This window comes from Saccoglossus kowalevskii, chromosome 1, assembly GCF_978046115.1.
Source record: "Saccoglossus kowalevskii chromosome 1, keSacKowa6.1, whole genome shotgun sequence".
Classification (NCBI taxonomy): Eukaryota; Metazoa; Hemichordata; class Enteropneusta; family Harrimaniidae; genus Saccoglossus; species Saccoglossus kowalevskii.
The window spans coordinates 39,007,799-39,023,247 of record NC_140641.1 but is presented as its reverse complement, the minus strand read 5'-3'; the positions used below and the strand labels follow the sequence as shown (position 1 = coordinate 39,023,247).

Here is a 15,449-nt window from a genome sequence, read left to right as displayed (position 1 = left end):
TCGCGTCGAATGATTTGTTCGTTATGGGAATGACGGCAAGCTCTATTGCCAGCCGTGCTTTTCACAGATTTAAGCTGATGAAGGCGAGATCGCTCATTGCTAATAAAATAGGGCAACTTTCCGATTTGATCATTCAAAAAGAGCCATCTCAAGTAAGACAAGTGGTGAGAAATTTGCTGGAAAATTAAAAGGGTCACGAATGGGATGATTCAAAGAAATATTTGGAAGTCTCTCTTGCAGTTCTATTTAGCTCGAAAAGATCAGCAATTTCTAAGAAAGCCACTGGGAGTCGAGCCTACATCAGTAAAATCTTAAATCAGCACCAGGCAGTAGGTGAAAAGTTGTATGGATTTGATGAGAGTGCCCTTTGTCAATTACGATTAAATAAAGATAAAACATTGCCAAATCAGTATTATCTGTATCCTTTTTCAAGGAAGCCATTACATAAGATATTCTGCCTCCTTCTGTTAAATTGGCTTTATTAGCAGCACCATCTTCCCAGAAATTAGATCAGACTACAAATGACACTAAATTATGGAATGATTCTGAAGCAGAACACATATTTATCCATCTAGGGGGCGGTCTATCTGAATCTGACAATGATGGTTTAGAGAAATTTCTGAGAACACAAGAAAATGTTTCAAGAATTCTCAAATTAACCACTTTGTGAAATAATTTGAAACGGTTCCACACTATGGTGTCAGAAACTGCCTCTCAAAATAAAAAGGGCTGGTTTGTTCATGATATTGAAGGCCTGGTTTGGAGAAGTGTCCTCAACATATTGACTGAAAACAAATTGGATTATGACCTTGATAATGAAAATGAGAGACAGAAGTTAGAAATAGTTGTAGGTGAGGGTGGCCACACTTTCCAAGATTTCAAGGGAGTGTCCCAAAATTTCAAAGTATTTGCCATCAGTGGTGCTATACGTCTGATAAAATATAATGGTAATGAAGTATGGAGAAATCCAAATCCAGTCTTCTGATGCAAGCCGCATTCCATTTGCCATTATAAATGCCCCAGAGAGTGATGCACTGATAGAAGTTGATATTCTTCCTGTTCTGGCATGCACTGAAAAATTTGCCCAACATGGTATAAAGGGGATGAAATACTGTAGAAAACTGGAAAGAGATGAAAAGTATAAAAATTTGGTCTTGCAGAGAAAGAATACCAGTTTTTTCTGCAATTTATGTTTGGCTACAGTTCATAAATGTCACAATCCAAATCATGAATGGGATATGTCTATCACTCTTGCGGATATGAATTCATGGGCAGAAGAAAAAAGTAATGGTCAGAGTAATCATCCTCTTATAAAGTATGACCCCATAAATGAATACACTATGGATCACCTTCATGCTAAATTGAGAAACGTGGGTAAACTAATTGACAAGCTCTTCAACGAGGCTCAAAAGATCGACCAACAACTGGAATTTATACAAAAGTTTGCAAAGTTATCTGAAGATCAAAAACATGATGTGAAGCAATATGAAACAAAACTGGTCGACCAATTTGATACCAAGGTTGAAATTAATGAAGCAAATCATTCAGCAAAGTTACTTCAAGTTACTAAAAAGGATGATCTTAACAAACTTGATAAGAAACTTGAAGCAGCTTCACTAGCATTTGAAATTAAATACACTGAACACATTGAAGTGAATTTGTTGGATTCTGCTGAATCACATTTTGAAATTTTATTTGGCACACACAAGGAATACAAATGCACACTATGTGCATCACATCTCCATGTTGTATATAAAATCAAGCCAGGTATCACTCGTCACATGCAAACTGTCCATGGTAAGTTCAGCACAAAAGATCTGAAACAAAACACAAGATGCATTGCTAATCTCAATATTTAATATCAAAAATCTGTCATAATAATAAATTATTATTTACACTTGGTAAAACTATTCCAAAGTCAGCCTAAATTGTCAAATTTGTAATGACACCATTTTCTATGAAGTCTTTGACTGTAAAAAATGGGGCATGTGGAGGGGGCCTGGCACATTTTCTTTGAAAATCATTTGTTATTAAACTAATCTCAATATTTAATATAAAAAATCTGTCATAATAATAATTTATTATTTACACTTGGTAAAACTATTCTAAAGTCAGCCTAAATTGTCAAATTTGTAATGACACTATTTTCTAGGTATTAATTCTTCAACTTCAAACACATCAATGTGTGTCATGTTTACTGGAGAAATGTGACAAGTGGAGGGGGCGTGGCACATTTTTTTTGAAAATCATTTGTTATTAACTATATTTAGTATACTCTCACTTTAATATTACATAATTTATTATGAATAATATGTCAGAAAATAATATTGAGAGAAACGAATGAAATGCATTGGTATCAAAAACAGATACATGGAAAAAGTTCATTTTATCCCTATACCGATAGTATCTCAATAGTGTATATATTATCTCAATAGTGAATATATGGTATGCAAATTAATGACAAAATACATTATGACACTTTATTCACTACTCCTATGAAGGACATAACGTGTATATGGTCGATCTACATATCGTTGTAAAGCTCTCGAAATCCCCAACAAAATTACGTTTTTCATTTTCACGACCAGCATTTTTGCAACAAAAAAGGCGCCAATAATTGAAGAAATCGAACGTTATTTTCTAAAAATTGCTTTTTTTTTGTGTAAAACGTAAAAAAAAGGACTTACCGAACGTAACTTTGTGAGCTGCCATGTTGACAATCCATAGGAGGCACTCTCGCGGTAATTCTAACATAACAGTGAAAGGAGTAGGCCAAAAACCACCAAAAATGCAGTAATTTCGCATAATCAATTATAGTCTATAACTATTTATTGAAATGGTTAAAACGATCCGGGTAAAAAACTTTAAATACATCAAAAAAATGAGAATTCCAGTATCAAGTTGGGAATGAGGCTGGTGGGTCAATTGAGGTCATAGAATGGTAATAGCGTGTATGCTAGTTTTTCTTTCAATTTGAAATTGCGCCCTCGTGCGGAGATAAAGTGTATATTGGATGGTACAAAACGCATTGAACTCTGGGATATCACATTTGCCGTGGGTTTTCCTATGGTATTTCATCAAGATAATATAAAAGATAATGTAAAACCATTCTAGACCAAATGGTGCAGTCTTAATCACAATCAGGGATTTATCCATCTTGTTACTTGGTCAGAAATGAAATAAATGCACAAATGTAAACATGCTGCCAAATAAGTTGCAACAGATGGTTAATTATTTGCAAAAAGTTGCAAATATTTAGTTCTTAACCAATCATACTGTGTGATGAGTCAGATAATAACCTCTCTAGCTCCGCTGTAATTTTTGGTAAAAAGTGTTATTTTCGAATTATTGTCGAAAACAGCAAGTTCGATTGTTTGATACTATACATATTGTTCATTTTTAGTCCCCGTTCAGACACAGTCCGAAACTGGGGACTTGCGCTTTGACATCCGTGCGTCCATGTATCCGTGCGTGCGTGTGTGCGTCCAGACCTGTATTTTAGAAATGCCTGGACCAATCACAATCAAACTTCACACATACATCATACAGGATATTATACATATGCATGTCAATTTGTTTCACGATCTGATTCAAGATGGACGAATGGCGGCCATTTTTGTGCTAAAAATCATCAAAATCAAAATTTTTGGGACTGTTTACAGATGGATTTTGTTTTAAATTGATGCACATCACTTTGTTTTTCAATAAGATTCAAGATGGCCAAATGGCGGCCATTTTTGTGCTAAAAATCAAGCATTTCTCGGCTGTTTACAGATGGATTTTGTTCAAACTTGGTATTATACATGGGACCTTGATGCAAATAATTTTGTTTTTCAGATAGAAATGAATGTGGTTCTCGTGCCATATCTCCGACTTGCTTTCACCGATTATGTTCAAATTTTAAATATTCATTTAATATACATCATGTCATAGATAGACAGATATATTGGTTTGACGATCCTATTCAAAATGGCCGAATGGTGGTCATTTTAGCACTAAAAAATCATCAAATATCAAGCATTTCTGGCATTTATGGATGGATTTTGTTCAAACTTGGTACATACATTAGACATTGCGGGTTCCTGATGCACGTCATTTTATTTTTCAGATTGGATTCAAAATGGCTGACTGGTGGCCATTTTGTTTTAATGATTGGGCTTCTAGAGCCATATTTCTTAAATGCTTTGACTGATTATATTCAAATTTTATATATTCGTTATACATCATGTTATATATATATATATATATATATATATATATATATATATATATATATATATATATATATATATATATTGTTATATATATATATATATATATATATATATATATATATATATATATACATGTATTCAAAATGGCTGATTTTGAATGCAATATCTCTCAATATGGACAAGTACTTGTTTGACGATCAGATACAAATGTCAATCATTTTAATGTTAAAAAATAATATTCCTGACATGGTTATATTCCAGCTATATTACTATAAACAAAACTATGTATCTTAAATTTGATAACTAATGGGAACTGTGCCATGCATGGCTTGTCTAATGATATCTTAAGTTCTTTAATTGAAATGTGCATTGCTAACAGCGGAGCTATCTCAGCCAACAGGCTGCTTGTTTGGTAGATTATATGTCAATTACTCAGGGCTTCGCTTCCTCATTTTATGACTCCTAATCTAACAAACTCTTTCATTAGCTATTACATAACCAGTGATTATGTCAAACACATGTACCACATTGACCCATAGTTAGGTCAAACACATGTACCACATTGACCCATAGTTAGGTCAAACACATGTACCACATTGACCCATAGTTAGGTCAAACACATGTACCACATTGACCCATAATTAGGTCAAACACATGTACCACATTGACCCATGATTAGGTCAAACACATGTACCACATTGACCCATAGTTAGGTCAAACACATGTACCACATTGACCCATAGTTAGGTCAAACACATGTACCACATTGACCCATAGTTAGGTCAAACACATGTACCACATTGGCCCATAGTTAGGTCAAACACCTTTACCACAGTGACCCATGGTTAGGTCATACACCTATACCGCAGTGACCCATGATTGGGTCAAACACATGTACGTACCACATTGATTCATAGTTGGGTCAAACATCTTTACCAGAGAAGACCTTAGATAGGTCAAACACCTTTACCACAGTGACCCACGATTGGGTCAAACACATGTATCGCATTGATTCATAGTTAGGTCAAACACATGTACCACAGTGACCCACGATTGGGTCAAACACATGTACCACATTGATTCATAGTTAGGTCAAACACATGTACCACAGTGACCCACGATTGGGTCAAACACATGTACCACATTGATTCATAGTTAGGTCAAACACATGTACCACATTGACCCATAGTTAGGTCATACACCTATACCGCAGTGACCCATGATTGGGTCAAACACATGTACCACATTGATTCATAGTTAGGTCAAACACATGTACCACATTGATTCATAGTTAGGTCAAACACATGTACCACATTGATTCATAGTTAGGTCAAACACATGTACCACATTGATTCATAGTTAGGTCAAACACATGTACCACATTGATTCATAGTTAGGTCAAACACCTTTTCCAGAGAGGACCTTAGATAGGTCAAACACCTTTACCACAGTGACCCACAGTTAGGTCAAACACATGTACCACATTGATTCATAGTTAGGTCAAACACCTTTACCAGAGAGGACCTTAGATAGGTCAAACACCTTTACCACAGTGACCCATGGTTAGGTCAAACATATGTAGGACATTGACCAGTGATCACATTGTGTGGATCTATTTTAACTTGGTGACCTATACCGATAATTAAGGACAGCCGCTTATACTATATTGATCTATAATTAGATCAAACAGCTGTACCAGAGTGATTATACTTTGTGATGTACATATACATGTAATAATAATAATTATCTTTATTGTGTTCGTATGTAAGTATTTGCTGTGTTTTGTAAGTCAAACTTCTGTACCGCCATGACCATGTTGAATGGAAATATGTCATGCCCACTTACATAAATTGGTAAAAGGACAGCATTCCCTTCATGGCATCAATATTGTTAGTAGTTCATCAAAAATAAAAAGTTTTTGAGAGATTTAGTATATTTCAGATAATGAACAGAAATTAAACCATCGACATGCCTACACCATTCTGTATTATTTTGATGTCACAGTTAAATACTTGCAACTTACAATCAGGTGTATTGAAGGTTATTTTTTCTCAAACAGGTTGATGTGAAAGATATGCGTAATATTGGTATATCTGCACATATTGATTCTGGTAAGACGACAGTAACAGAAAGAATACTTTATTACACTGGGAGGATTGAAGAAATGCATGAGGCAAGTCTTTTAATGTTGTAATATTTACAGAGCTCAGTTCAGAAGTCCCTCTCACTCTTCAGTAATTTAGCTAAGCCATTGTTCTCTTATATAATACAACTGTTTTGTTATTATCATGAGACTATCTCATTTTGAGTATGGTGCTTTCTTAAAGCAACGATGTTCATATAAAAGAGACATTTCTATGTGTGCTTGCTATTACTAAGTCCAGCCTGGAAATATTATTCTTAGTCTAAAATACGTTGTCCTAAGGAATCAATTAAAAATGTCATTGAGGTGTTATGTTTAAGATTCCATTAGGATAGATATGCAATATTCTGTGCATTCCATATACTGTATTTGCTCTTAGCCAGTGCAAGCGTTTATGTGTACTAGTACTTTATGTTCAGGCTTTTGTGGCATTTGTAAAGACAACAGTGAAAGTCGCTAACGCTCCCTGTAGTTGGACCGCAGAGAAATTTACACTGGTAGAAAATGTTGTGTTTTTTCACAACAAATGTGTCTCTCGTGAAATGAAAGTGGTGTATTACAGAGTAAAAAGTTGTTTATTAATGATTTAAAATACAATAAATGCAATTTTTGGTTTATGTGTGCTTTCTAATTGAAAGAATGTGTCACTAATTTCTCTATTGTTTAACATTGTCAGGTGAAAGGAAAAGATAGAGTAGGAGCAACGATGGATTCCATGGATCTGGAACGGGAAAGAGGTATCACTATCCAGTCAGCTGCAACTTATACAACGTGGAAAGGAAAACATATCAATATCATTGACACTCCAGGTACAGTATTTTCATCTGAATTTATTAGACATAGTTAAACAGATGCTAAATAAAGTAGTAAATGAGAAGTGTAGTATAGGTAATTACAGGAGTCAGTGTGTTTATATGATCATACAAAGGTCAATTATGCTTATAAGATGCTGACCATAACTGTGGCATTTACAATCATTAATATAAGTTGCTATTACTGCTGCGGCGACGACCCACGCTAGAAACCCGGACAGGAAAAGGCAACAGAGCCAGGCAGAGCTGCTCAGAATCATTCCTGACGAGGCGCAGATGAAAGAAAGAGTGATTGTATGGCTGCCTATGGCGCTGCCATGTGGCCTCGGTCATGTGGGTTTGTGACGTAGAGGGTAAAAAATCTTGGGGTCATTGGGCTTCCCCTGACCTAGATTCTATCTCTCAGTCACCGACAGAATCGCTGATTAATGCCTACAGTTCAAAATAGTCATTTTGACTGACCAGAGTCTAAGGTGGGTATGAATTATGTGAATAGGCGGGTTTGGAGAACCCTCGCTTAATACCAAAATGAAGACAGTTGAATTGAAAGATTCATCAATCAGCTACTTACACAGTGCTGAACTGCGGTTGATTTATACAAATATAAAAGGGCTAATGTATAATGCATACCACATGACATTGAGAAGACCTTTTTAATGAGTCTGTTTGGTGAGAACCTACATCAGGACCTGCAATAGCTCTATTATTAAAGGCTTTTCCTGATGTGGTTTGATGTTGTGGGTTCGAACCTCACTCCTTTTCAATAGTTGAAGAAGAACTATATCTCTTCATCAACTAGCTCCAGATGTTGTACCTTAACTAAAGCTGCACAGTTAACAATTTACAAGTATGTAGTTATCACAATGACAGTCCACAGTCAACAACTGCAATTACACTCAATTTTAGTGGTTTACAATCTGCATTGATAATCATACATTGATAATAGTAACATCAAACCTGATATTCACTTAATGGATTCAGTTCACCTGAATGATCAAGGTACTGCAGCAATAGTGAAGAACATGAAAGATGTTATTGGACCACTCATCGGAGTGAAAAGAATAGAAAGAAAAAACAACAAATATAGAAGTAACAATTATCAATCAAAGCAACAAACCAATAATGGATATATGTATCCACCATATGGAAACCTATTTCCATTTAATCTTATGTCATTTCATGGACAACACTTTCAGCCAAATTGGTCACAAATGTATGGTCAGAGACCACAACTCAAGAAATAATGTATTACCAAAAAAAGACAGTTAATACTTCAAAAAGAGCATTATCAATTTCCTATTGGAACATTCAATGTTTAGGAAGGAAATTAGAAGATGATGACTTTATAGCAAATATAAATTGCCATGATATCGTTGGTCTAGGAGAAACATGGTTGAGTTCAAAATCTAACACTATAGACATACCTGGATACTATTGTTACTCTATAACAAGGAACAAGCAACGAGGAGGAGGAATATCAATTGCCATAAAACAACATCTTAAAAAGGGCATCACAATTGAAGATACACCTTTTGAGGATATGCTATGGTGTAGAATGAAGAAGAACTTTTTTAACCTTACAAGAGACATTTACTTGTGCTTCACTTATCATCCACCTTCAAACTCAAGACACTGCAAATCAGACTTTTTTGACATTTTACAGAATGAAATATCCAAATTTTCAAAAAAAGGCAACATTATTCTACTCGGAGATCTTAACAGTAGAACAGGCACACTACCTGATTATGTTGATAATGATAATAATAGATTTACACCATTACCTAATTCTTACTTAGATGATGACATATCAGAACCAACAGTTCGTAATAACAGGGACACATCCATTAATGCACATGGCAAAGCATTATTAGAATTATGTAAAAATTGTAACATCAGAATTCTAAATGGAAGAATGCCCGGAGATTCCAGTGGCAATTTTACATGCTACCATTACAATGGAATAAGCACTGTTGATTATGCCATAACCTCACTAAACATATTTGACAGCATTGAATATTTTAAAGTTCATGATTTTACATGTACATCAGACCACTGCCAGATATCGTGCTTACTACGATTAGATCAGAATGCACTTGATATACCGATAAATAACACAGGTACTTTAAATAATTTACCAAAGAGTTGGGTTTGGGATAGATTGTCAGTCTTCGATTACCAGGATAATCTAGCATCTGAGAAGGTTCAAGCTATTGTAAAGTCATTTATTGATAAAATTTATAGCATAGATAAGAAAGGAATTAATACTGCTGTAGAAGATTTTAATTTAATTATTAATAATGCAGCCAGTCAGATTTTTAAACATAAACGAAAGAGTAATGGTGGAAATGTTAAACGTAAATCAAAGAAAAAATGGTTTGACAAAGAATGTAATATTCTTAAAACAGATCTGCGTAATACTGCACGTATAATCAGCAAATATCCTTTTAATGCTAACTTACGAAATGTGTTCTTTGCCAAGAAAAAGAAATACAAAAAGTTAATTAGATCAAAACAAAAAGAAGAACAAAATAAAATTGTTAATAAATTAACTGACATAAAAGAAAATAATCCCCAACAATATTGGAAAATAATCAATGAACTAAAAGGCTCAAGAAATGATCAATCTAATCCAATTTCACCAGGAAAATGGCAAGAATTCTATGAACAATTAAATAATAATGCTACTGATAATAATAATACTCTTTTTCAAAAACAGATCATCTCTAACATCTCAGCTATGGAAGTAAAAGAACATTTTTACAATTATAATTTAAATAATGTTATATCTGAAAAAGAAATTAGGCTAGCCATTAAAAGACTAAAGAGTAAAAAATCATCAGGATATGATGGTTATTGCCCAGAATTACTTAAATACAGTTCAGACTTCCTAATTCAGCCACTACGTAAATTATTTAATATAATCCTGGACTCAGGTATTTATCCAGATCTTTGGAACATTAGTATTATCTCTCATATCTTCAAAAAAGGAGACAAAACTGACCCAGAAAATTATAGAGGAATAGCTGTTTCTAGTTGTGTAGGTAAAACCTTTTGTAGTATAATTAACACTAGAATTAGTCAATATACCGAAGATAATAACATTATAAACAATAACCAGGCAGGATTCCGTAAGGGATATCGTACTACAGATCAGATATTTGTATTGAAAACTATTGTCAACAAATACTTGAAATCAAAGGGAAAATTGTACTCATGTTTCATAGACTTTCGAAAAGCATTCGATAAAATCTGGAGACAAGGGCTTTTCTATAAATTACTTAATAATGGTATAAATGGTAATCTCTATAACATCATTAAAAATATGTATCTAAATACAAAATCATGCATTCGTTTCAAAAATAAAATTACACCCATATTTGAAACGACCAAGGGTGTTAGGCAGGGTTGTGTCATTAGCCCAATGCTTTTTAATTTGTTTATTAATGACTTAAATAAATCACTAGAAGATGAATCATTAGATCCGGTTACATTGAATAACTGTAAAATTAGTTCCCTACTCTATGCAGATGATCTAGTGTTAATATCTGAAACAAAACCCGGTCTACAAAATGCACTAAATAGTTTAGAAGTTTATTGTCATAAATGGAAACTTCAGGTAAATCTGACAAAAACAAAAGTTGTTATTTTCAGACGAGGAACACTGAAAAAGACAGAAAAATTCTATTATAATGAACAAAATATTACCTGTATAGATATGTACAACTACCTGGGTATAAATTTAAAGTCAAATGGCTGCTACACTGAAGCCAAACAAAATTTAGCAGATAAAGCAGCCAGAGCATAGTATGCATTGAAACAGTTCCTACCACCAGAAACAAATTGTAGAACTTTCATCCATCTTTTTAAAAGGTGTATTCAACCAATATTATTGTACGGGTCTGAAATCTGGGGCCATGAAATTCAAGATTACAACAAATGGGACAAAACAATAACAGAAAAAACACAATTGAATTTTTACAAACAACTACTAGGACTGAACAAATTTGTGGCAAACATTGCATGCAGAGCCGAAGTAGGAGAATTCCCACTCTTAGTAGATATTCAGATCAATTTAATAAAATACTGGACTCGTATCAGTAAATTACCAGACAATAATATCACAAAACAAGCATACCTTGAACAAAAGAAATCCAATTTACAATGGTACTCTTCAATACAAAAAATGATGAACAACATGAACTTTTCACGAGAACAACAGAATGATTGGTTAACAAAACATATACAGCAAATTGGCAAAGTTGTCAAACAAAAATACATAAATTTCTGGAGAAAAAATATAACTGAAAAAACAAAGCTGAGAACTTATGAAAAATTCAAAGACTCTTATAATTTTGAAAAATACTTAGATGTGCTAAATTTGAAACAAAGAATTTCAATGACAAAATTTTGAACTACCGGTAGTAATCACATTTTAGCAATAGAAAAAGGGAGACATATGCAACCAAAAATACCTACTGAAAATAGAATTTGCAAACAATGTTCACAGAATGAAATAGAAGACGAACTGCACTTTGTTATGAAATGTCCACAATATAAAGTAATACGCCAACAAATCATACAAGACATTATATTTCCACAAGAAACCCACGATGATCTCCAGAAATTTAATTTCTTGATGACTTCAAAAGATGATGTAATAATAAAAAAGATTGGCAACTATATTCATAATGCATTTCAATCAAGAAATAAAAATGCCATTTGATATGTAACACTTGCTTTATCTTTTTTTTTTTTTTTTTTAACAACTAACTTTCTTTTTGTAGTAGTAGTTATCACAACTAATCTTTATTGCTATTAACTGATAGAAACATTGTATTTCTAAGGATGCAATAAAGTTATTATTATTATTTGCATAAAAACAAAGGTACCTGTTTGGATTTAGAAGAAAAATGTGTGACTCGACCAACATTAGGTCAAAATTTCCAAATGTCATAGAACTGAAAATGACCCTGGCTGGGTGTTTTTTAACAGGGAGTCACAATACGTTTTATGGATGTAGATCTTACAAATGCTATCAATTAACAGACCATGAACATTTTTGGCTTCAGTTTACAGTTATATATTCAATGCTTATCACAGACACAGGGCTTGTAATGTGGCATCGGACATAAAAATGTACATTGTATGTTAAATCGGAGAATTTTGGGTTTCCATATGGTTGGATATTGACAAGCTCTGTGTATCAAATTTACATTTTTAGTCCCCGTTCGGACGCAGTCTGAAAACGGGGACTTATGTTTGACCTCCGTGTGTGCATGCATGCGTGCATGCGTCTGGACCTGTATCTTAGAAATGCCTGGACCAATCACAATCAAACTTCACACATACATCATACATGATATTTTACATATGCACGTCAATTTGTTTCACGATCTAATTCAAGATGGCTGAATGGCGGCCATTTTTGTGCTAAAAATCAAGCATTTCCCGGCTGTTTACAGATGGATTTTGTTCAAACTGGGTATAGACATTATGGGACCTTGATGCAAATAATTTTGTTTTTCAGATAAGATTCAAAATGGCCGACTGGTGGCCATTTTGTTTTAATGAATGTGGTTCTCGTGCCATATCTCTGACTTGCTTTCACTGATTATGTTGAAATTTGGCCGAATGGTGGCCATTTTTGTGCTAAAAAAATCATCAAATATCAAGCATTTCTGGATGGATTTCAATCAAACTTGTTGGCCATTTTGTTTTAATGACCCATATCTCCGACTTGTTTTGACTGTTTATGTTCAAATTTTAAATATTCATTATACATCATGTCATAGATAAACAGATATATTGGTTTGGTGATTCTATTCAAAATGGCTGAATGGTGGTCATTTTTGTGCTAAAAAATCATCAAATATCAAGCATTTATGGATGGATTTCGTTCAAACTTGGTACATATACTAATTAGACATTACAGTTTCCTGATGCACATCATTGACTCCCGTGTGCGAAGCACAAAAAGGGAGTCTTTGCAGTTAGTGTGTCTGTATGTGTCTGTGTGTGTGTCTGTGTGTCCGTCTGTTCCACTGATATCTCAAGAACCATACATCAGTTTTTGATGAAACTTGGTGCATAGATGCTCTGGGCCAATGCGGAGATTTGATCAGGTTTTGGTAAAAATCCATGCATATTAATTACCTAATTTGCATGATAATTAGCTGATTTTTAGCTGTTCCATGGCTGTTCCACTGATATCTAAAGAACCACTTATTGGATTTTGATGAAACTTGGCACACAGATGCTCCAAACTAATGCGCAGATTTGATTAGTTTTGGGTAAAAATCTGTGCAATATTAATTACCTAATTTGCATAATGATTAATCAATTTTCGACTTTTCCCACTGATATCTCAAGTACTAATCATCGCATTTCAATACAACTTGGTACATAGATGTCATAGGACACTGCACAAACCTGATAGTTTTTAGGGTAATATCAGTATATATTAATTAGCTTATTTGCATAATTAATTAATTTTCAGCTTTTGATATTTCAAGTAGTAATCATCACATTTCAATGACACTTGGTACATAGATGTCATAAGACACTGCACAGACCTGATAGTTTTTAGGGTAATATGAGTACATATTAATTACGTAATTTGCATAATTAATTAATTTTCAGCTTTTGATATTTCAAGTAGTAATCATCACCACATTTCAATGACATTTGGTACATAGATGTCATATGACACTGCACAGACCTGATAGTTTTTAGGGTAATATGAGTACATATTAATTACCTAATTTGCATAATGATTAATCAATTTTCGGCTTTTCCACTGATATCTCAAGTACTAATCATCACATTTCAATAAAACTTGGTACATAGATGTCATAGGACACTGCACAAACCTGATAGTTTTTAGGGTAATATCAGTATATATTAATTAGCTAATTTGCATAATTAATTAATTTTCAGCTTTTGATATTTTAAGTAGTAATCATCACATTTCAATGACACTTGGTACATAGATGTCATAGGACACTGCACAGACCTGATAGTTTTTAGGGTAATATGAGTACATATTAATTACCTAATTTGCATAATGATTAATCAATTTTCGGCTTTTCCACTGATATCTCAAGTACTAATCATCACATTTCAATAAAACTTGGTACATAGATGTCATAGGACACTGCACAAACCTGATAGTTTTTAGGGTAATATCAGTATATATTAGTTTAATAGCTAATTTGCATAATTAATTAATTTTCAGCTTTTGATATTTCAAGTAGTAATCATCACATTTCAATGACACTTGGTACATAGATGTCATAGGACACTGCACAGACCTGATAGTTTTTAGGGTAATATGAGTACATATTAATTACCTAATTTGCATAATGATTAATCAATTTTCGGCTTTTCCACTGATATCTCAAGTACTAATCATCACATTTCAATAAAACTTGGTACATAGATGTCATAGGACACTGCACAAACCTGATAGTTTTTAGGGTAATATCAGTATATATTAGTTAGCTAATTTGCATAATTAATTAATTTTCAGCTTTTGATATTTCAAGTAGTAATCATCACATTTCAATGACACTTGGTACATAGATGTCATAGGACACTGCACAGACTTGATAGTTTTTAGGGTAATATGAGTACATATTAATTACCTAATTTGCATAATTAATTAATTTTCAGCTTTTGATATTTCAAGTAGTAATCATCACATTTCAATGACACTTGGTACATAGATGTCATAGGACACTGCACAGACTTGATAGTTTTTAGGGTAATACGAGTACATATTAATTACCTAATTTGCATAATTAATTAATTTTCAGCTTTTGATATATCAAGTAGTAATCATATTTCAATGAGACTTGCTACATAGATCTTTTAGGATTATGCAGACACCTGATTAGTTTTGATTGGATATTAATTACCTAATTTGCATAATGTTCCACTGATATATAAAGAACCACAAATTGGATTTTAATGAAACTTTTAAAGAGAACTATGCAGAAACCTAATTAGTTTTTGGTAAATATTTATGCTTATTAATCACCTAATTAACATAATTAACACTGATATCTCAATTATTGATCATCACATTTGAATAAAATTTGGTACATAAATGCTCTAGGACAATAGACAGGCCTGATTAATTTTGATTAATATTAATTCTCTAATTAGCATAATAATTCATAATTTTTTTGTTCCGTTCTGTTCATAATAGTTACCTGATTTACATAATTAGTTTTCAGCTTTTCCATCAATATCTCATGTACAAGTAATTTTGAATTAATT

At 33.2% G+C, this 15,449-nt stretch overlaps 1 protein-coding gene and 1 long non-coding RNA gene across 3 annotated transcripts in view; one reads left to right on the top strand and one right to left on the bottom strand.

The window, feature by feature from the left end:
* The window catches only part of LOC100368706 (elongation factor G, mitochondrial-like), a 47,847-nt gene that overhangs the window by 17,170 nt on the left and 15,228 nt on the right, over positions 1 to 15,449 (top strand). For both annotated transcript variants that reach the window (XM_085501956.1, XM_002742232.4), the window contains exons 4-5: positions 6,274 to 6,387; positions 7,034 to 7,166. In XM_085501956.1, the coding sequence (XP_085358082.1) occupies positions 6,274 to 6,387; positions 7,034 to 7,166 (247 nt within the window). The remainder of the gene's footprint in view (positions 1 to 6,273; positions 6,388 to 7,033; positions 7,167 to 15,449) is intronic.
* On the bottom strand, positions 1,654 to 2,983 carry LOC146750887 (uncharacterized). Its single transcript, XR_014928675.1, has 2 exons — positions 2,688 to 2,983; positions 1,654 to 1,817 (listed from the first exon to the last, which is right to left on the bottom strand). It is a non-coding gene; the product is annotated as an uncharacterized LOC146750887 (long non-coding RNA).